The following is a 24246-nucleotide window of genomic DNA, read 5'->3' as shown; positions in this document are numbered from 1 at the left end:
CAGCTGGGTGTCCTACTATTTAACTCAATTCTGATATTATGTATCCAGAGACAGCATCAGATCCCACAGGTTAAGGGCTCAGTTCCCCAAGACTGTCCTCTCCCTCTGCCACGCCACCCCCATATACATACTTCAGATGCCAGTCACACCTGTCATCACCTGCGCTTTTGACCAACCAGCGATTTGCAGCAACCCCCTCCTTAGATTCTATTAATTTGCTAGAGCAGCTCATAGAACTCAGGGAAAAATTTACTTACGTTTACCATGTTAAAGGATATAATAAAGGATGCAGATAAACAGCCAGCTGAAGAGAGACACAGGGTCCCAAGTGCAGGAGCTTTTGTCCCCATAGAGTTTGGGAGCACTACCGTCCAGTGTAGATGTGTCTGCCCAACTGGAAGGTGTCTGAACCCCATACTCCTAGAATTTTATGGAGGTTTCCTCATGTAGGCATGATCAATTATGAACTCTATTTCCAGTCCTTTCCTCCTCTCTGGAGGTTGAGGGTTGGAGCTGAAAACTCCAAGCTTCTAATCATGCCTTGGTCTTTCTGGTGACCAGCTCCCATGTAGGAGCCACCCAGAGTCACCACATTGGAACAAAAGATGCTCCTGGTGCTGCTACCATTTAGGGATTTACAAGGGTTTTAGGAGTCAGGTGTCAGGGATGGGGTCAAAGACCAAAGAACAGAACAAGAGATGCTTCTAGTGCTCTTCTCACTTAGGAAGTTACAAGGGTGTCAGGAGGTCTATGCCAGGAACTGGGGGCAGAGCCCAATGTATGCGTTTTCCACTCCCTCAGATTTCATAAGACAACAATAATTAGATTTTCAATTTTCAGTGTGTATATTCCAAAGTAATTCAGAACACTGACTTTATCACTATGACAGAACAATCCAAATTTATAGAACTTTGTAATATATAGTGTCGAAAATTAGTAAAACTTCAGTTTATGAAATGGGGACTAAAGGTTAAATAAACAAAAGTTTACCCTTTCTCTGGGGTGCTGTCCAAAGAAATCTGGATGTACTGCAAAATAGAATGGCCTCAAGGCATTGACTGCTTCAGCTCCTGATAAAGCTCTTGAGGAGAGAAACCAGCGTGGAAATATCTTCTCTAGACATGACCTTTTAAAAAGATGGGGATTTATTATTCACCAAGGCACTGACACACACACGCAGATCCCCAATGCATAAAGTGACAATATAATAACATTAAAATTATTATGTATGGAAAATACCATAGAAACAAGACAGAAATCAAAACTGTGGTTTTCTGAAATCTATAGAAGTTTTAACAAGCAATGTCCAATTATGAAATAAGTAAGTTGTGGGGATGTAATGTATAGCGTAGGGAATACAGTCCATAATATTGTAATAACTTTGTATGGTGACAGATGGTAACTAAACTTATCATGGGGATCATTTAATAATGTATAAAAATATTGGATCATTATGATGTACACCTGAAACTAACAGGATGTTGTATGTCAATTATACTTCAATTAAAAAGAATTTAACAAATAAATAAGAAATATATTAGAGTTTTAACAGAGAGTGCCATGTTGTTTCTAAAAACAGTGGTTATAAATTCCTCTGATGCAATATGAGAAAATAATATTAATTAATAATAATAAAATTTCCCCTCAAAGCCTACTTTGAAATGTTAACTGGCTTTACTGCAGATGGTGACAATTTCCTGTGTCATTTTTTTCTTCAGATAAAAAACCCTCCATACCCATAGTGTAATCTTTTCTTTATGGTGAAAAATATTTTGAGTACAATGCTTAAAAGAAGATACAAGATGCCTCTTAGTTTACTTCCTCATGGCTGGCATGCTAAAATTATCCTCGTTGGGTAACTTGACATTCTTATTCTTAAATTTTGGCATAACTCACCTAGGAGTGTTTTTTTATCATACAGTTTTAAATCCAAATGGAATTATTTGCAATTTTGGGGAAGCACTTTCATGACATCAATTTTTGGAACGTTATAATTTTACCTCCATTCTATAATAGTCTATAAAGAAGTCTAACTATTAGGCACCTTTTTGTCTCATACATTAGCTCATACAATATTGAGTGTCTCTCATACATTATTGAGTCTATGGAAGGGTTTTATATATATATTTTTAAAGATTTTATTTATTTATTTGAGAGAGAGAATGAGAGATAGAAAGCACTAGAGGGAAGAGGGTCAGAGGGAGAAGCAGACTCCCCGCTGAGCAGGAAGCCCGACGCGGGACTCGATCCCGGGACTCCAGGATCATGACCTGAGCCGAAGGCAGTCGCTTAACCAACTGAGCCACGCAGGCGCCTGAAGGGTTTTATATTTTTAAAATGACAGAGATTACAGGAAAATTTACAGAGATTTTTTAACAATCTGGAGACCACCACCAATATATTTTCAGATTAGATTACCTTTTTTTTCTGCACGTGCTTGAACCTTTTACAAAGTCAATATACAAGGTTGTGCATGAAGGACTACAACAAGGACTCTGAACAATAGAGTAAGCAGTAAGCCAGGTCCTGATGTCCTCAATATGAGGCCGTGTAAGCAAATAGTGGCAGGTCCACTGATTCCCCCCACTTGAGCTTCATTTCTCATTTCCAGGTGTCTGACAGACACTTCAGCTATCCTGCCAGCCTCTCAAATTTTCTGTGTCTAAAAAAAGGAGTAGAGGTCACTGTTTTCCTTCTAGTCTCAGCATGGATACAGAAAGCAAGGAAGCAGTTCAACCCAGGATTATCTTCCTTATTCCTGTCACCGTGGACCACTTTTCTCAGTGTTGCCAGAGTACAAATCTGCACAGAGTACCCTGCGCAATTTTGGGCGGTCTGGAAGTCGGTTGTTTTTCTCACTTTACAATGTCCCGGAAACCGTTCCTTCTTTCCATTTTCTCTGCCACCCATTATCACCAAAAAATAGAACTGCATAGCCTCACCATCTTTCTACCCTCTAGTGTCTTTTCCCTACCATTTTATATACAGGTTAATTTTCCTTAAAATCCCACCACGACTGTATTCCCTACTCTAACACTTTGCTGGTGTTTCAACTCCTGTGAATAAAATCTACTTCTTAGTCTGGTATTTCAAAACCTCTGTAATCATTTCCAATATGTCTAAAATGACTTCCTACCACTCTTTTAGATGCCCTTGGGCCAACCCTCAGTAACCTTTCTCATTCCTCTCTTATTTCTGCATGATTTCCAAGCCCTAAACATGCTCCCTGTGTCCCAGTCTGCCTATCCGAACTGTGCTCATTCACTGAACAATTACCAAGTAATACATGCCAGGAGACAAGGTGCCCATTTCCCCCAGAATCTTCTCTTTTGTATCCTCAGTACAGTCTTTCCCTCTTCTAAACTCTAAAAACAGAAACTGCTTACTCAGCATATTTGCAGCACAATACCATAATGCGTAAATGATGTTTCCATTTGTTCATCTCTTCCTCCACCCACCCCATCCTCCTCAGCTACCATGCACCCTTGAAGGCAGTAAACATGTTTTACATATACTTGCTGTGGTTGGCTATGTTAGTTGGCATCTGCTGAAAAGCAGAGGTCAAGACACAATTAGATGTGCAAGAGAACTGGGAAAGGGAGGAGAAGGTGGGGAGAGCTTTCAGATCCTGATGTAGGTCTGACACCTGCAGGACAGAGGAGAGGCAGGAGGACTGGGTAGGAAGTCTTGGACTGTAGCACAAGTTCCAAGAAGGGCTCAGCCAGGCCAATGAGGAGCTGGAATAAACCTGACTTTGTATTCCTGCTCTGCCTGGGCACTAACAGCCAGGAAAGTGTGGCTTCGAGGGAAATCCATGTACCCCGGGAGATAGGAGAGCTCAGCCGATATCTGATGGCTGGCACCGCATAGGGTCTGGCACAAGTATTATTGTTAATGTATGTTAAATGAATGTCTAGTAGGTATTAATTAAATCAAAATTAAATCAAAAGCAATATTATGTTGCTTGAAACTGAGCAAATTCAGCACAAGAAAATCTGGATTTGTAAGACATTAGGAAAAGATTAGATTTTTGAAAGACAAATCACTAGAAGAGGGGTCAGTAAACTTTTTCGAAAAAGGGTCATATAGTAAACATTTTAGGCTTTGTGGGCCCCATGATCTGTGTTACAACTACTCTACTTTGCGGCTATAGGGGGAAAGCAGCCACAATAAAGCACATGAACGAGTGTGGCTGTGGTCAAATACAACTTTACTTACATAAATAGGCAGTGGGCCCTTCTGACCCATGGACTATACTTTGCTGACCTCTGCACTAGAGGATTTAAATATAAGTACATTTAAAAATACACGTACAATTTACTTCTAATTTTTGTAGAACACAGACTATGTAAAGCAAGAAATCTGTCAAATCACCTGGATTTTTCCAAAAAAGAAAGTTATCCTACTGAAAAGAGCAACATTGCCTTGAGTTAAATCAAATGGAGAGCCATTAACACTTTAGGAGATTAGGGAATTTACAGACTGAAGTAACAGAATGTCACTACTGGTATCTATTTCGTACTTAAAGCATATGACTTGATTTCTAATTAACAACTAAGAATTTGCACTGCAATTACTCTAGAGCAGTGCTTTTCATGACCCATAGTGCTGCAAAATAAACTTACAGGGCCATGACCAACATCAAAAAAGAGAAGACACGCAACAGAAAATATCACTGGATACTGTGTGTGGCAAGAGTTAACTATGGTTATAAAACTTGTATTTTATGCATTATGATTAAAATACAGTTTTCTGAAGGCTGGAATAAAACAAGCTGGAAAAGCGTGGCTCTATTATGCAACCACTACTATTCACTGCGTGTCAATGGCACGCATGAGGAGGCAAGTATTCCTCCAGGCTCCTATGATCTCTCCTTGTATTAGAGTATGAAAACATGTCAGCCTGGTTTTCTGTGGTTGAACATTATTAAGATACCACAACATGAAGAAGGTCTACGCATCTGCAGAAGAACAATCTTTCAGGGCACACTGTATCTCAGTTTCTTTGTTTCCCTGCCTCTCCTCCTCCTCCCTCCATGTCCTAAGAACTGTGTCATAAATTCAGAGTAAGTTTCCCTTTCTTTGAGAACCCCTGTCATAAACAAGTTGGTGGAAAAAGTCTGTTTCCCCTAATTAACTCCCTTTTGACAGTGACTATTTACTGGAACAGGATAGTTATTTAAAAGTACTAATTATTGCCAAATATTTTATATTTGGCAAATATTTTAGAAACCTAATTCTCCACATATCATTTTTATGTAACAGGTCAACTTGTATTTTATTTGGAGCCAAATGCACACGATTTTTCCCTTTTTTAGCTTGGTTACCAAGAAGCCAGGACTAAATTTGACATTTGAGTAACTGTTTAATCAGCTCTGCTTTTTAACACAATAATCTTTTTCTCTACAGGGCTTCTGATCTCTTTCAATTATCCTATATATGCCCGTTATAAAATGTCAATTAAATTTGTATAGTTGAACTCCTTAAATCCTTTCTTGAAGTAGGATTTAGATTATATATCATAAATAGCAAATATAGTAGTCAAATGACCTTACTATACAATTTAAATGTAAAGTGGTTTTCCACATGACAGCAATAGCCTTGAGGGCAACACAACAAAAACTGTGCTAAGGACAAACTATCTTTTTTCCTCTTAAACCTTTAGCAGTGAACTATTCTGAAAGATGGTATTTTTTTCATCTTTTGCCCTGAATGAACTCTTGGAGGACCTGGATGTTCATATCAATTTTTTCTCTTTTTGTTCCTGCCCTCCACTACCATAATATAATTTTAGAATTTGAAAAATAACAATTAAAATTAGCCAAATCCATAACAGAATCCCCCCCCATACTAATTACATAATGGACCACAAAGCTTACCTTCTCACAGGTCTCAGGTGGCAAAACATTTCTGAATATATATGTACATCAACTTCCAGGCATCCATTAATCACTTAAAAAGTTAAGCAGATACAAGTGATGAACAAGTGGAATTTGAAATTAAAACATTTCCATTTATATTAGCACCCCCCAAAATGAAATGCTTACCTATAAATCTAACAAAATATGTACAAGATCTAAATGAGTAAAACTACAAAAATGATGAATGAAATCAAAGAAGAATTAAATAAATAGAGAGATATCTGAAGACTCAATAGTGTCAAGATGTCAGTACTTTCCAATTTAATCTATAGGACAACAGATTGAATCTATAGATTCTGAGCAATCCCAATCAAAACTCCAGTAAGTTATTTTATAGATACTAACTCAGGTAAAAGACTCAGAATAGCCAACTCAATCAATATTGAGTTGAAGAACAAAGTTGGAAGAATGACACTACCTGACTTCAAGACTTACTATAAAGCTATAGCAATCAAGACAGTGTGGTATTGGTAAAAGAACAGACAAATAGATCAATGGAACAGAACAGAGAGTCCAGAAATAGATCCACATAAGTATAGTCAACTGATCTTTAGAGCAAAGATAGTCTTTTCAACAAATGGTGCTAGAACAACTGGACATCGACATGCAAATAAATTAATCTAGTCAAAGACCTTACACCCTTCACAAAAATTAACTCAAAATGGATCACAGACTTAAATGTAAATCACAAAACTATAAAACTCCTAGAAGATAACATTGGGGAAAAACCTAGATGACTTTGGGTATGTTGATGACTTTTTAGATACAACACCAAAGGCATGATCCATGAAAAAAATAATTGATAAAGTGAACTTCATTAAAATTAAAAACTTGTGCTCTGCAAAAGACAATGAGAAGACAAACCACACACTGGGAAGAAATATTTGCAAAAGATACACATATCTGAAAAAGGGCTGTTATCCAAAATATACACAAAAAAATCTTTAATAAACTGAACAAGAAGAAAATGAACAACCTGATTAAAGAAAGGGCAAATTAAATGTGTCCTTTGTTAAATATATCGAGATAATTAAAAATTTTACCCAACTGAACAAATTTTATAGTATTTGTATCTATTTTGGTGTTTTGTCTTTATAGTAAATAAAGTTCTTGAACAAAGAAAAAAAAATGGACCAAAGACCTGAATAGATACCTCATAAAATAAGATATACAGATGGTAAATAATCATAGGAAAAGATGTTCAACATGACATATCATTAGCGAATTGCAAATTAAAACAACAATGAAATACTACTACACATCTATTAGAATGGCCAAAATTCAGAACATTGACACCGCCAAATGCTGATGAGAACAACAGGAACTCTTACTCACTGCTGGTGGGAATGCAAATGGCACAGCCACTTTGAAGGACAGTATGACAGTTCCTTAGAAAACTAAACATACTTTTACCATATGATCCAGTAATCACACTCCTTGGTACTTACCCAAAGGAACTGAAAACTCTGTTTATATAGAAACCTGCATACAGATGTTTATTTCTTTTTAATTTTTAAAAAAGATTTTATTTATTTATTTGTCTGGGAGGGGGTGCACAAGCAGGGGGAGTGGCAGGCAGAGCAAGAAGCAAGCTCCCTGCTGAGCAAGGAGCCCGATGTGGGACTCGATCCCAGGGTCCTGGGGATCATGACCTGAGCCAAAGGCTTAACCAACTGAGCCACACAGATGTCCCCACACAGATGTTTACAGAAGTTTTATTAATAACTGCCAAAACTTGGGAGCAACGAAGATGTTCTTCAGTAGGTGAATGGATAAATAAACTGTGGTATATCTAAACAATGGATTATTATTCAGTGCTAAAAACAAAAGTGCCATCAAGCCACAAAAAGACATGGAAGAAGCTTCAAAAGCTGCAGTAATTAAAACAGTATGATACTGGCATAAAAACAGACATTTAGATTAATGGTACAGAATATAGAGCCCCAAAATAAATCTATGCATATTATGGTTAATTAATTTATGACAAAGGAGTCAAGAATACACCATGGGGAAAGGACAGTCTCTTCAAGAAATAATGCTGGGAAAATTGGACCGCCATATACAAAAGAAGGAAACTGGACCTCTTGTCTTACACCAGACACAAAAATTAATTCAAAATGGATTAAAGACTTCAACATAAGACCTAAAAGCATAAAACTCCTAGAAGAAAACAAAAAGTGGACAGCTCTTTAAAATAGGTCTTGGCAATGATTTTTTTTTTTTGAATCTGATACCAAAAGCAAAAGTAACTAAAGCAAAAATAAACAATTAGGACTATATCAAACTCAAAAGGTTTTGCACAGCAAAGGAAACCATCAACAAAATGAAAAGGCAACCTACTGAATGGGAGAGAATAATTGCAAATCATATATCTGATAAGGAGCCAATATCCAAAATATATAAAGAACTCAACTCAATAGCAAACAATCTGATTAAAAAATGGGCAGAAGATCTGAATGGACATTTTTCTAAAGAAAACACACAGAATGGCCAACAGACATATGAAAAGATGTTCAGCCTCACTAATTATCAGGGAAATGCAAATGAAAACTACAATGAGATATCACTTCACACTCTTTAGAATGGTTATTATCAAAAAGACAAAAGAAATAACAAGGGTTGGTGAGGATGTGGAGAAAAGGAAACCCTTGTACAGTGTTGTGGGAATGTAAGGTGGTGTGACCACTATGGAAAACAGTATGGAGGTTCCTCAAAAAAATTAAAGAGTGAACTACCAACAATTCCTTCTGGGTATTTATCCAAAGAAAACAAAACCACTAATTCGAAAAGATACATGCACCCCCATGTTCTTGCAGCATTGTTCACAATAGCCCAGATACAGACACAACCTAAGTGTCCATTGATGAATGAATGGATAAAGATGTGATATGTGTATATATATCACACACACACACACACAATTGAATATCATTCAGCCATATAAAAGAATGAAATCTTGCCATTTGCAACAACATAGATGGATCTCAGGGACAATATGCTAAGTGAAATAAGTCAGACAAAGGAAGACAAATACTACATGATCTCTCTTTTATGTGTGATCTAAAAAACAAACAAACAAAAACAAAATTAAAAAACCCACCAAGCTCACAGATACAGAGAACAGACTGGTGGATGCAAAAGGAGGGGTGGGGGTTGAAGGGAAGAAATGAGTGAACTGTCCTTTTTTAGTTTAAATAAAGCAATATAAATTTTTAAAAAGTTTAAAAAAGATAAAGAAATGAGCTTTTAAGCCACAAAAAGACATGGAGAAAACTTAAATGCAAATTACTAAGTGACAGAAGCCAATCTGCAAAGATTATATACTATATGATTCCAACTACACAATATTCTGGAAAAGGCAAACTATGGAGACAGTAAAAAGTTCAGTGGTTGTCAGGGCTTGCATGGAGAGAGGGATGAACAGCTGGAGCACAGAGGATTTTTAGAGCAGTGAAACTACTCTCTATACTACCATGGTGGATACATATCATTATACTTTTGTCAAAGTCCATGGAATATACAATACCAAGAGTGAACCCTGATGTAAGCTGTGGATTTTGGGTGATAATGATGTGTCACTGTAGGTTCATGAATTATAAACAAATGTCCCATGCAGGGTGTGGAAGACTGTGTATCAGGAACAGGGTGTATATGGGAACTCTATACTTTACTTTGCTGTGAACCTAAAACTGCTCTAAAAAAGTTTTATTTTTTAAAAAAAGTTAAGCAGACAAATGGGGGAAGAGATTTTAATTACATGAACTTTTCCAATAATTTAGACTTTAGGAAGATCTTCAACTACAGTATGGTATCCATGTCAACTGATAAAGTGATTTTAAAAAAAATCCTATGAGAAAAAAATTCTAAAAGTAGTCCCTAAATAAATCTTGAAATGCCAAATAATTCACACAATGATCACCAGGTAAAAAATTATTTTTCCCTTTATTATCAAGCTCTTAAGCTTTCTCACTCTCCATTATTCCACTCTTCTAGAGATCTGTTCAGCAGCATACTCTCTCAAAACAAACCACTAGATGTCTAAAATCATATTCCGTCAAAGCTTGGGCATTAAGTATGCTTAAGAAAATATTCTCATGAGAGGTGCCTGGGTGACTCAGTTGGTTAAGTGTCCGACTCTTGATTTCAGCTCAGGTCATGATCTCAGGTCATGATCCAGCCCCGTGTCGGGCTCCCTACTGGGCATGGAGCCTGCTTCTCTCTTTCCCTCTCCCTCTGTCCATTCCCCCCGTCCACCTTCAAAAAAAAAAAAATTTTTCATGATATAGTTAATATACCCAAGCCAAGATAATGTAATGAAGCATAACTGCCATTAACAGAATGACAGAAATACGTATTTTAAAGACAAATCAAGATATTCAACAACAATGGGTACTTTATTTTCTGGCTGACTGGTGTGGCAAGTCATATGTATACTGGGATGCATAATGTGTTAAGAGGTATTTATTTAAATGTTTAAAAAGGTGATTTTATTTAACCATTTACCTTTATAATTTGTTTGAGACAAATACACAGATTCAGGAAATACTGCTATCATTTTGAAGAGTGGAGATCAAATGGAGATGCAATGAGGAAAGAAAACCATTTGGACTATCTAAATAAAGGTTCAGTGTAATCTGTGATGGACTGAATTCTCACCAAATTTCTTCAAGAAATAACCAGAATAATCTTAATCTTAGTTAAGATAGCACAGATATAAGGCTCAAAGCTTGCAAAGAAAAGACTAGAAGGATATACAGACGCAATCTCTAACTGGCTATCTCTAGGTAGTAGGATATTAAATGCTTTAATTTTTTTAATTTCCTAGTTTATTTACAATGAACATGTGACATATCTTCTTATATATTTTTTTAAATCAATGCTTTTAGCATTCAAATTAAATGAAGAAAATGTATATAGTAGGAAGGGGTGTTGTTCACTTGGTATTTAAGACAGGACCCTATCTCCCTGGGATATCTGTCCAAAGACAGTCCTATAGTCCCAATTTAGCTCAAGAAGAAACAGCTTGCCATGCTCACACATAATGAAATTTCATTTTTTATGTTATTTTTTTTAAAGTTTATTTTTTTTTAGTACTCTCTACACCCAATGTGGGGGCTCGCATTTACAACCCCAAGATCAAGAGTCACACTTTTGACTGAGCCAGCCAGGTGCCCCTCATTTTTTGTATTATTGAGAAAATTTATGCCATTTAACTGCAAAGATACTAATAAATGAGCTAAAACTGTGGATATGAAGTGAGGAATAATACTTGAGAGGCATATGATCATCCAAGAATACAGATAGGAAACAGATGAAATATGCAGCCATGCTCTAACCAACATCCATTATTCAGCATAAAATGATCCTAAAAGCACCCTTGAAAAGTCAGAATTACTGAAAAATGCAAAACACCTTGGCGTACAACAGTGCAACCTGTTTTGTCTTCTGCAGCAATATCTTAGAAAGTCATAAATTCAAAATGTCTCCATCCAATGAACAAGGTAAGTGATCCAAACGACATGCTCTACTACACATTTTCAAAAGCAAGACATCAAAACCACACAACACTGAAAAGAAACTGTTATGATAACTGATTTGAAAAAAAGTTTTGAAGTTTGAAAATTAAAACACACTATAAAGACAAAAATTTTGAAATGAATTTAGGAAAGACTAGCTGCTTCAAATTTGATTTATAAAGAGTTTTCGAGGCAGACAGCCAAGTTACACTAAATATATATCTAAACATTCATGAATAAGATTTGCTAGGAAAAGCAGCTCATTTACCATAGAAAGTAGCTTTGTAACTTCAGAGTTAGCTCAGAATTAGTCTCCAAAGAATCATCAACAGCAAAATTGCAAAAATTATAAAAAATCCTTAATGATTTTCAAACATGGAGCACAAGGTATGTTGTGCAGAGAATTTTTTTTTGTGCAGAGACTTTATGTAGCATGTTTAGAAGCGTTTCCGTCAAAAATAAAGCAAAAAAAAGTTTCTTGAATTTAAGTAACTTGAATTTAAATAAGCAAGTTTCTGTACTTAAAGTACTGGTTTTCATTTGTACAGAAAAATTATACATTCACTGTCCACTTTGTAACCATAGGGTAAAATTACTACTGAGCAATGACTAATAAAGGACATTAATACTTAGAAATGGGACAATGGATTCTCCCAATGAAAATAAAATGTTCCTAAATACAAGTCTGAACATTAAATCATGATTTCTAGATTTAGAGAGAACCTAAAAAAAGAAAAAGGGTATTACAGGTTAAGAGTTAGGTGTTTTCTGTCTGCTTTTGTGGTGAGTAGGTACTTCCTAAAAAGGTTCACATGGGGGGTACCTGGGTGGCTCAGTGGGTAAAGTGTCTGACTCTTGGTTTAGGCTCAAGGCATGATCTCAGGGTCCTGGGATCAAGCTCAGCATCAGGCTCTGTGCTCAGCACTGAGTCTGCTTGTCCCTCTCTTTCTACTCCTCCCCCGGCTCCCTCTCAAATAAATAAAATCTTAAAAAAAAAAGGTCCACATGGCACTAGAGTAAAAAGAATTAGCATGTATGGTAGCCACTATGCCACACATGACTACTCCGAATTGAGACGTATTTTAAAGGTATGTATGCACTGGATTTTAAAGATTTGGTACAAAGAGAATGGCAAAGTATCTCATTAATAAAGTTGAAATAATTTATTAAAATTAATATTAGTTTTTTATGCCTTTTAAAAAGTAAAAAACCTGATTTTGTCTTTTGCATCTTACTAGAAAAGGTAAAATTTTATCTGTGGTTCATATTATACTTCTATTGGATTGTGCTGATCTAAGCCAGTGCAAGGCAAAAATGCTTTTAAGTTAACATGACTCTGTCAGAGAAGGCAGTCTGCACAATGGTTAGGAAAGGGAGGTTGCCCTGTCTGAAATCTGTATTCAAATGTTGATTCTGGCACTGACTACCTGTGTGACCTTGGGCAAATTATTTCACCTTCCTGAGTCTGTTTCTTCATCTCGTAAATAATACAGATGGTTCAAGAGCTGTCTCTTCTATGAAGAATGTTTAATGTGAATTAGCTTATGTGCAATTGGTGAATAGGGGAAAGATGTTATATCCTATGCAGTTTTTTCCCAGCATGTTAAAGGTTTAGCGAGATCAGAAGTGGTCTTTCTACAATTACAAAGGCCTCAGCCATATGTAAAGACCTTAATGACAAAACCTGAAAATTCCCCAGTAGTTCCTTTGGTTTAAGAAGCTGAGGGTTAGTGGCTTCAAGTATCCCTGCATTTTTCACGACATCAAGCAATCTGGAAAGCTGTCAGTGCAGATAAAAAAGCTGGAGACTTCCACATGTCTTGTTTTGAGTGGTGTGTACTTTTTCTTCACAAACCCTGTTATTTTAGTGTATTATCCTGCAGAATGTCAGGATTTCCAATAACGTGTATATGTCATTACAGCAGAAACACCTGTATAATATGTACTGTCACCCCAAACTGCCCTTTAATTCAAAATTAAAAACTTTTCATTAGCTGAGAGAATACTTGGAGCTAACACTATGCTATAGTCTGCTAGACAGAAGTAGTTTAGTCATGGGCGCCTGGGTGGCTGTCGTTAAGCGGCTGCCTTTGGCTCAGGTCATGATCCCGGGGTCCTGGGATTGAGCCCCATGTTGGGCTCTCTGCTCAGCGGGAAGCCTGCTTCTCCCTCTCCCACTCCCCCTGCTTGTGTTCCTTCTCTCGCTGTGTCTCTGTCAAATAAATAAGTAAAATCTTTAAAAAAAAAAAAGTAGTTTAGTCATAAACTTTATTGTAGAAAATGTCAATTCAGTAAGTATTTTATTGACCTTTGTCTTTATCAAAAGGGAAGAATTACAATTCTAACACTAGCAACAAAGACTAACAAATTTAATACAAATGCAACAACAATAAATACAGGTATCATCGTTTGTCTAGTCACCGGACTAGACTGAAGTTATCTGTACTGTGTGTTTAAGAGAAAATGTTGAAAGACACATATAAAATGCTGGAAATATTCATTACAGTCTATTTCTAAAAGCTGAAATGTAATCTAGAATATTATAATTATTTTTTAGCTCTCTGGATATGGAATCCCACATCAGACTTTTTTTTTAAAAAGATTTTATTTATTTATTTGAGAGAGAGCAAGAGCAGTGGGAGGGGCAGAGGGAGAAGCAGACTCCCCACTGAGCAGTGAGCCCCACACAGGACTCAATCCCAGGACCCCAGGACCCCAGGACCATGACCTGAGCCAAAGGCAGACACTTAACCAACTGAACCACCCAGGCGCCGCCCCCTGCTACCCCCCTGCATTAGACTTTTCTACATGTTTTAAGGAGTATGTTATGTGTAAAAAGTAGGGGCTGTCTAGGATTTTTGTGAAACTTAAATATAATAATGTACATAAGGGAATTAGCAACATCTGGCAAACAGAAAATTCATATAAGTGCAACTATTATTATTATACAATTCAGGGTGTATAAAATTCTGCAGAATTCCTTTTAACCCCTCCTAATAAGGGCTTACATATAGGTAGAACATTATTTGTTTTTTTAAAGATTTTATTTATTTGACAGAGAGAGAGAGAGCACAAGTAGGCAGATAGGCAGGCAGAGGTAGGCTCTCCGCTGAGCAGGGAGTCCAACATGGGGCTCGATCCCAGGACCCCAGGATCATGACCTGAGCCAAAGAGAGCAGCGTAACCGACTGAGCCACCCAGGCGCCCCAGAACATGTATTTAAACACAATATTTTGGGTACCTGGGTGGCTCAGTTGGTTGGGCGACTGCCTTCGGCTCAGGTCATGATCCTGGAGTCCCGGGATCGAGTCCCCCACCAGGCTCCCTGCTCGGCGGGGAGTCTGCTTCTCCCTCTGACCCTCTTCCCTCTCGTGCTCTCTGGCTCTCATTCTCTCTCTCTCAAATAAATAAATAAAATCTTTAAAAAAAAATTAAAAAAATAAACACAATATTTTATCCAAAAACAAATTTCATAATTGGAAAACTCAGAATTATCACAATAAGGGTGTGTGAAAGTCTTAAAAAAGACAATGCAAAGACTATATACAAGTAAAAAATTACAAATGAATGATTTAATTTCATAAACTTTAGGGAAAAAACTAAATCTATCCAAACAAATAAATATGGCTGTTTATTTTTGTTATTCAAAGACAAAAAGAAAGTTAGCACTTGCTAAGTAATAAAAATAAAACAAGATTCAAAGACAAAAAGAAAGTTAGCACTTGCTAAGTAATAAAAAAAACAAGTTTTCACAGTAGTACTTCTCTTCAAAAAAAGAGAACTTAACTTGGGGCACCTGGGTGGCTCAGTTGTTAAGCTTCTGCCTTTGGCTCAGGTCATGATCCCAGGGTCCTGGGATAGAGCTCCACGTTGGGCTCCCTGCTCAGCGGGAAGCCTGCTTCTCTCTCCCACTCCCACTCCCCCCTGCTAGTGTTCTCTCTCTCGCTGTGTCTGTCAAAAAAATAAATAAAATCTTAAAAAAAAGAGAACTTAACTGGAAATAATAAAATTATATTGTGCTGTGGGAATTGCCTTTTTAATGAATTAATAAAGTGGTTTTCTCAACTGGGAGGAGGAGACAACATGAGAGGAAATGGAACTTCTTTTCCTTTTGCCAACAATCCCCCCTTCTCCCCACCAATGGTGGCTAACTCATATTTCTATAGGAAAAAGCCTATGTACATAAAAAAATTCATTTAATTCTGATATACACTCAACAAAATTATTATTCTAAGATGATCGTTTCCTATTTAAATCAAAAATATTTTTTCTGGTTCTGCTGAAGTACCAGGTAGGAAATGTGTGGTTTCCCCTTGGAGTCCTATGAGTTTTTTTTAAGCATTTCCTTTAAGTTTTCCTTGAAGAGTGGGCTCAGACAACTAAGTGACAGGGAAAGTATGATGGGATCAGGATCCTTTTGGACAGGTAGGGATTAGGGAAGAAACAAAATAAAAAGAAACAGGAAACATCCTTTAGGGCAGTAGTTGTCAAAGGGGAACAGAATCTCTGGGAACTTAGAAATGCAAATGACCAGGCCTGCCCCAGTCCTGCAGAATCTAACTGGGTGGGGCCCAGCAATCTGTTTTAACATGCCTTTGGGATTCTGATGCACACTTAAGTTTAGGGAACCCTTATTTCATCATTTTACAGGATTAAGGTGTCAGAAAACTTTCAAATTTTAATTCATTAAACATGCTTCTTTAACAAACTTAGGGAAATATCTCTGGATACTCAATTGTATGTGAAAAATCAAATAATTTTAAGTTTCGTTTGAACTAGTTCTTTTGTTTTCTGTATGGTTTACCCACTTCTTGAGCTTAAAAAAAATTCTAAGTGGAAACAAGGTTAAACCTCAGCCCTCTGGTAGGCATGGCTGCTTGCCTTTTCATGTGGCTGCTTGGGTCAGTCCTTGTCTCTGCAAGACCAAGAACCCAACTTCATCACTCTAGCCAGAAATACACAGGCCTCAGGGAAAACAAAATCATAAGGGGCCTGACTAATAACTGCCCAATGTTAAATTTACCATGTGAAATGTGATTGCCAACAAGACGACTTAGATCTGTTTCTTTCCCTTATAGGACTTAGCTACCCTGAAAGTCAAAATGACTTTTAGCAGACTGAAAACCCACTGCTTCAGAGTTGGGTGCTCCCACTTGCTAGTGAGAAACAGTCTGAAAGCCTGGGGCACCCAGGTCAACTGCAGGGTTCTTGTCTTCAGACAAATTTTTACATGGGTGGTTCTTAAACAAATTCCATGTAGCCTACTATTCCATTTGGAAAAGGCCTCAGGCATGCTATAAAATAACTAACTCTTCAGGGAGGCACTCTGGGTCCTTAATTCACCTAATTTATCAACAGGCATTTGCCAAGTTCTTATGTGCCAGGCTCTGTGCAAAGTACCGGGAATAAAAAAACACTAAGCCAATCCCACTTGTCCAAAAATTTAGTTTAGGAAAGATGGAGGGAATGGAAAAATAAGGGTAATTATAAAATATAGTTAATAATACAGCCATGCACTGAGCATTATGGGGGGGGAGGGGGATTTGGAAGGTCTTTTCCAAGGAGATAGAGAACTCTGGATTGAGGCTGGAAGATGAGGAAGGTCACAATTCATTTACAAACCATCTTAAATGGCCACTGTCATCCACTTAATAGGGATATTAGCTTTTACTTCATAAAGTGAAAATATCTGATTTTAACCTAAACTCTGTGCTGAGGCATTAAATCTATGCAGTTTCAGATCAAATCTAGGAGAAAGAGGTATCTAATTTGTGGAAAAGCCAAATTATGGGCTGTTTAAAGAAAAACGATTTTGCTTACCTCTGATAGATACAGAAATAGTAACAGTGTTTTTTTTATTTTATTTTTTTTTAAAGATTCTATTTATTTGAGAGAGAGAGAATGAGAGCCAGAGAGCACGAGAGGGAAGAGGGTCAGAGGGAGAAGCAGACTCCCCGCCGAGCAGGGAGCCAGCAGGGAGCCCGATGTTGGACTCCTCGATCCCAGGGCTCCAGGATCATGACCTGAGCCGAAGGCAGTTGCTTAACCAACTGAGCCACCCAGGCGCCCAGTAACAGTGTTTGTTAAATAAAGGTTCTAGGATTGGTCTTCAGCCATTTGGCATAATTTTTATTTGAAAATAACTTATTTTAACAAAGTTTAATATCCTCAGGCTACTCTCATTTAAACTGTGACTTATCTTAGTAACTATACTGCAAGGTTTTTAAAAGCAGTTTGTTCCGTCAAGGAGAAATAAAAGCAGGCAATTTTTCATTGCTTTTCAGTTGACTACTCAGGGAAGCGAAAATGACAAAGAAAAAGCAAAGCAGAAGTCCTATTAAATAAATTAATAAATTATGGCAACAGCAAAGTACCTGTAGGTTCTTTAAGCTTCCGTCCTAAATCTTTAGCTATGAGGTTTGAATCACAACACTTCTATGATAAAAGTAAGGACTTCGGGTAAACATTATAGTCGGAAACAAACTTAAACCGACTTTGGTTTCTCATTTCAAAACAAGTTAAAACAGATGCGGTGCGTATACTCCGGGCCCTGGAATCGCTTCAGTTCAGAAGTTATCATGTCGACCTAAGGTGACTCCGCAAGCCAACCGCCCGGACCCCTCCTTCCGCGATGAGCAGCCCGACAGCACCACTGGACGCCCTCCCCTCCCGCTCCTTACAGTTCCGGCCAGCGTCTGCCGCGTGGTATGCCTCGGACCTGCTCCACCTCCCACCCCGTCAGGAGGAAGGATCGTCACTCCCGCCGGGCTGTGCGGGGACGCATGCGCACCGGGGCGCCAGCCCTGCCAACTGGAGAGAGCCGCAGGGCCCGGCGTTCCCACCTGCATTCGACCCACTCCACTGGACCAGCTGACGGGTTCCTACAGGCAGTGATCGCTGAGCCCCCGCCCCTGAAATCCCAGTCGGGCGCGCACCGCTCGCGCGTCCCACCGGCACCGGCCGCGGCGGGTCGCTCGGGGTGAGGCCGGCGCGCTGCTGGCGCCGAGCTTGCGCTCTCATTGGCCGACGCGTACCCGGACTTCCTCCCTGAGCGCCTGCGCGCAGCCGGACGCGGGGGAAACCCCTAGCGGGCCCCCGGTAACCCGGCTGTCGTCCCCGCTTCCCTGAAGCCCTTGCTCCTAAGCCTTCTTACCGACCGGCCGGGAGGGGGCTCCGCGGAAAGCTTTGGGAGACGCGAATGATCACTCCGAGACGTAACGGGCTAGGCCGGCGGGCGTCGGAAAATGACTAGGGGGCAGGTGGCGGGGCCTGACCGGAACGGGGTGGACAGGGCGGGGAGCAGAGGGTGACCGAGCACGCGCCGGAGCCTGGAGTAGGGGGGGACGCGCGCATGCGCCGGGCCGCCCCGCGTCTCCCAGCCCTGGCGTCCAGGGAGGGGGTGAGGCTGGCCTTGCGAATCGTCCGCGGCGCTTTCGGAGCTGAAGCCTTAGGTCGGCTCTCAGTTGAGAGCACCAGATTTTAAAGGTCTTATTGAAGTATGCCCTTTAGCATTCCTTACAGAAATATAGCTAATTCCTAAACGTTTTTCTCCAGTTCACATTTTTTGACTTCGGTCCCTTCGAGATCTTGCTATTTTCAAACCGTAAACATTCCCTCCGCCCCCTTTTTTTGGGTTTTAGCTTTACTTTGCTCTTGTGGCTTTGATTATCCCAAGGAACGGCCACAAATGAAATTAGGCATATGCACCAACCAATCTTTTCCCTACCTTTTGGCACTGTTGAGAGAGGAAAAATAAAAGGAAGGAAGGAAGGAAAGCCGCCTCCATTTGTTCCTCCTCCCTAAAGGCTCTTGCTCCTGACAATTTGGTCACTTGTGATCAATTCCATCCAATCCCATTTTTCCCCCCAGAAGCTTAATTTACCATCTTTCGCATTTTAGTCTTTCCAAATGCCTCTTGGCCACCAGCGTCTAAATGGTCTCATATTTCTTTAACCCCTTTCTTTGGTTTTCAGTTTCCATCTATAGGAAGGGCTAATTTATAAGTGTCCTCAAAGGCGCCTCAAACTGATGCTAGTAATCTCCAAACCTATTTTCTAGGTGCCGCATTTAAGTAATGGCAGTTATTGTCACTGGGTTTCTTCATACTAGAGAAGTGAGCTTTTTTTTTACCTTTTCTCTGCTTCACTTTCCATATCTCGTTCTGATAGTATTCATTTCACATTTCATATGATAATAGGCATTTTGCTAAGTGCTAGGATTTAATTTTTTAGTCTTGGGAGGGTATACTTATTCCAGTGATGCTATTACCACATTTTGAGAACTTTAAGAAATACTTTAAGTCCCCTTAGTCACGACTTACTCTTTTATTACTCACCTTATTCAGACTTTTTCTCTAAATGATTTTAAATTATGTTTTAAAGTATCAAATCAAGAATTGAGAATGATCACCTTGGATAGTGCTACAGATCCGGAGAAGGACTTGAGAAAAGGAGTTTTAACTTCCTAAGGTGGTTGGGAACAGTCCTTGTTAGGGTATTTAGGTTGTGGTATATTTGTTTAAAATAGTTTTCTTTAGTAATACCTAATGTAACAAATTACAAATTTCCAAAATACATATATTCTAAGGTACACTAAAGGAAAATTATTCGACAGTAATTTAAAATTGTTTGGTATAACTCAGAAGGTGCTCTAGAATTTTAGTATTTGAATCATTTTTCAATAGTATTTATTATTCTAGATTGCAGATATAAAACTGGATTTAGACTCTGTACTGTGTATAAACTTATTTCATTCCCCTAAAGGTTTATCTGAAAACCCCAGTTACCTGCTCACCTACTTTCCCTTTTAGGCCTTACTCTTATTAAATGCTGTACAATATTCAGTTTGTGATTTTCCACTGTTTAGATTTCAGAATAAATAGGAATTAACCATACTTAGGCTTACCTAAGGTAAAGAGAAGTCAAAAAGTAATTTGAAAAAATCACTTTTCAGTGTGGATAAAACCATTTGCATACTTTAATCTAAATTTTTAGTGTTTGGAAACTGTTAACTTATTATAAACCAATAAAAGGTAAAAGGTGAATATAGTGAAAACTTTTTATTGCCTTTTTTTTCAACAATGATTACTTGAACTTAAAAAAAAAAAGCCTTTATTAACTAATGGTTACTGAAAAGCCAAACCTTTCCAGCCCACTTCATATTCTCTTTCAACCATTTCAGGGCAGAACAATGTTCCAAACTATAAACCTGTTCCTTATTAACATTGACGGTCATGTGCTTAATGAAGAGCTTTGGATCCGATATACGAGCAGCCATAATTAATCTTTCCACTGCGGCTTGATAATCATCCTTGCTCCGAGATTTGTTTTCTTCACATCTACAAATTGAACAACTCACAAAGTCAGAAACTAGTTTCTTCAAAAGAGTCATTTACATTTACTGGTACTAAGCTATGAGTCTTTCTACTGTATTTTTCTGACAGTGGCTTTCAAATTTTTTTGAACATTTTATACTGTGACCCAGTATATACCCTCATACATAAAGATGGAAGTTTCACAAAACAAGAACTTACCCTTAAGACAATGTACCCTATTTTCTACTGTCTTTTATTTTTTTTTAAAGATTTTATTTACTTATTTGACAGAGAGCAAGCACAAGCAGGGGGTGGATCAGGCAGAGGGAGAGGCAGGCTACCTGTTGAGCAGGGAGCCCCATGTGGGACTCCTTCTGGGATCATGACCTCAGCTGAAAGCAGTTGCTTAACTGAGCCACCTAGGCTCCCTTTTATTTTTTTAATAATGTGGTTGTAGGGGTGCCTGAGTGGCACAGTTGGTTAATCTTCTTACTCTTGGTTTCAGGCCCTGATCTCAGGGTTGTGAGATCAAGCCCATTCCCACATTTCACTCTGCACTCAGCAGAGTCTGCTTAAGACTTTCTTTCTTCCTTTTGCCCCTCCCCTATATGTGCTTCCTCTCTCTTTCTCAAATAAATAAACAAATCTTTAAAAAAACAATGTGGTTGCAATTCCCTAAATTGATTTCATCACACAAATGCACTACAACCCACAGTTTGAAAACCACTGATCTGGAACACAGCTAATAACCTCTCTTTGTATTCTGAAAGTTGATAACTGCATAACTATTCACTGTAATGTATACAAGAATACTGAATTTAATCAAATTTGGAGTTACTAACAGTCACATGTCTTACCTTGATATTAGCTATTTTTAATTATAAGCATATACTTAACAGGTAGCTAACGTTTGGTAACAGAATTGTAGCTATATACTTTTACTAAATTTCCAGTTTTTTTTTTTTAGTCTTAAGATTCTTCACAAAGTGCTAGTTACTTTTCTAATAACTTTTCTACTACTCTCCAAATTTCATAAAATTCATAAAATTCTTATGACTGTTTATCCTAAGGGATAGGGAGTGGGAAGTATTTAAAATAGAGATGTGGCTGTTATATTAGGCATCAGTTGTTTGTGTTCACTGTATCCTGCTCCTGGCACCTGTAGGGCCCAACAGCAGGGTGCGAGAATGAGTCTACTTGCATTAATACCTTAGTGTGATGCACAGAGTGGTGCGAGTGAGAACTTCAGCTTGGTCACCAAGGGGTCACAGAGTTGTCACAGAGGTCACAGAGAAGGACTGGCAGGTGCCTTCTACTACATTCTGGCTTAGTGGTGCCTAAAATCTGGTAGACTGGGCATATGCCAACTAGGTGCAGTTTTTGAAAGTCTAAAGATGAATAAAATTCTCTCTGAGAGAGGTTAGTGTAACAAGGCAGGTCTTAGTATGATAATAGAGAAAATAATATTGTTTGGGACAAAGTTAAAGATTTAGGCATGTCACTAGTTATGCACTGAGGTCACAAATGCCCCCAAAATTCAACAATGAATAAAAAGGCTGCATATATATGGGGCATGGAAAGCTATGAGAAAATCAGACCCTCCTCAGGAAGTTGGGGAGCCCAAATGCCTCATGCCACTTACAGTGCACAGAAGTAAACAAGGAGGCCCTCAGAAAAGAACAGAGCTACTAAAAAAAAAAAAAAAAAAAAGCTAATTGTAGTGGGTTTTTAAAAAATTGTGGACCTAAAATAAATTATTTCCTGGGGTGCCTGGGTGGCTCAGTTGGTTAAATGTCTGACTCTTGACCTCAGCTCAGGTCTTGATCTCAGGGTTGTGAATTCAAGCCCAGCGTGGAAACTACTTAAAAAAAATTATTTTCTGATTTTCTTCCCTTTAAGTATGGGCTAGGTTAGATGACTCACTATCACACATGGAATTAGGCAGAAATGACAGCATGTACCTTTGGACACTGGTTATTAGATGACAATTCTTCCTGGGTCTCTGCATTTCTAGAAGTTTTGAGAGCAGAGACACTGACTACCTCTTGTTCTGCATTTCAAGGATGTTTATATAGTGGACCACCTTGAAAGACAAAGATAGGGTCTTCTAGAGCAAAGGGTAGGTTTGCTTATAGCCTTACAAGATGGAGATGGTATTTCCATTCAAAGCAACAGGGCAAGGCATGCTTATCATTCACTGTAACAGATTTAGGTCCCCTAGAGTTCAAGATTACTCTTCTATAACAGAACCCCAGTGTATGTGCAGGTATCCAGCTGGGCCCATCTGTGGGACTTGGGGAGCAGAACAAGAGATACAAATATGCAGATAATTATACTGCTTGCTGTACTATAAATAATAACATCTTCTGTCTCCAATGCAAGAATCTTGTGTCTTAGAGGCACCTGGGTGGCTCAGTTGATTAAGCGACTGCCTTCCGCTTGGGTCATGATCCCAGGGTCCTGGGATCGAGCCCCGCATCGGGCTCCCCGCTCAGCGGAGAGCCTATTTCTCCCTCTCCCTCTGCCTGCCACTCCCCCTGCTTGTGCTCTCTCTGTGTCAAATAAATAAAATCTTAAAAAAAAGAATCTTGCGTCTTATGCTAGGATCTAGGAAGCCGTGTCAGATTGACTGGTAGCCTGCAAACGGTGAAATTGAGAGCCTTCACAGTTCTTGATATAGGTCATAAAAGGCACTGTAGCTTCCTCCTTGCCTTTTCTCTCTTGGATCACTCACTCAGAGAAGTTAGCTGTCTGTCATGAAAACACTCAAGGACCTGAGGATTCTTGGCAACAGGTATGTTAGTGAGCCATCTAGAAAATGGATCCTCCAGCCTCAGTCAAACCATCAGGTAGGTGACCTCAACTCCTGACCAACTCAGAGATCCTGAGCCAGAACCATACTGCTAAGCTACTCCAAAATTCCTGACCCACAGAAACTAAAATAATATTTGCTGTTTTAAGCTGTTTGGAGATAATTTATATGCAGTAATAGATACCTGATAGGATATCCAATCTGATGATATGGTTTATAATACCAATAAACTGAAGCAAAATTCTTGTCAAGAAACTCTAAAACAGGAAACCCATGAGATCTTTATTAGTTTTCTGTATAGGCTGATAAGAAATTTGAGTGGTATAAGCCTACATTCTGGGACTTTGAACAAAATTATTTGAAGAGATACCAGTCTGGTCCAACAGCTACATTATAATATTATGCATTTATAACAACATTTTAAAATCTAGAAATTAGGCTGATAGCTTTATTTTCAACAGAATTCTTTACTGAGCCAAATAAACTATTACATATTTCCCTTTTAGACCTGGTTTTTAGATCTTTTGTGTTGACCAGAAAGATAAGTAACTTTTAGATACCTATCTAAAAACTATCCGTACACAAGAAAGACATACTTAAAGAGGGTCCATTTCTTTGAACATCTGACAGCATCTTTGAAGTTGCTAATGTGTTTATTAAATGCTACCAGCTTGTTTGGTTTTAA

At 38.5% G+C, this 24246-nt stretch overlaps 2 protein-coding genes across 5 annotated transcripts in view; both read right to left on the bottom strand.

The window, feature by feature from the left end:
- TCAIM (T cell activation inhibitor, mitochondrial) overlaps positions 1 to 18721 on the bottom strand; it is a 54445-nt gene extending 35724 nt beyond the window's left edge. Inside the window, exons 1-3 of one of the 4 annotated variants that reach the window (XM_028107091.2) lie at positions 18590 to 18721; positions 5879 to 5951; positions 991 to 1126 (exon numbers count right to left, since the gene is read on the bottom strand). In XM_028107091.2, the coding sequence (XP_027962892.1) occupies positions 991 to 1126; positions 5879 to 5907 (165 nt within the window). In that variant the 5' untranslated portion in view covers positions 5908 to 5951; positions 18590 to 18721. The other 3 variants (XM_028107089.2, XM_028107092.2, XM_028107090.2) reach the window with 3 other exon arrangements.
- Positions 18722 to 20528: 1807 nt separating this feature from the next.
- The window catches only part of TOPAZ1 (testis and ovary specific TOPAZ 1), a 117711-nt gene continuing 113993 nt past the window's right edge, over positions 20529 to 24246 (bottom strand). Inside the window, exon 20 of the mRNA XM_088026836.1 lies at positions 20529 to 20773. Coding sequence (XP_087882962.1) covers positions 20554 to 20773 — 220 coding nt within the window. The 3' untranslated portion in view covers positions 20529 to 20553. The remainder of the gene's footprint in view (positions 20774 to 24246) is intronic.

Source organism: Eumetopias jubatus, unplaced genomic scaffold (assembly GCF_037043125.1).
Source record: "Eumetopias jubatus isolate StellerSeaLion01/CBP00866 unplaced genomic scaffold, mEumJub1_p1.0 scaffold_1, whole genome shotgun sequence".
Taxonomy (NCBI): Eukaryota; Metazoa; Chordata; class Mammalia; order Carnivora; family Otariidae; genus Eumetopias; species Eumetopias jubatus.
This window is presented reverse-complemented; position numbering and strand designations above follow the sequence as displayed.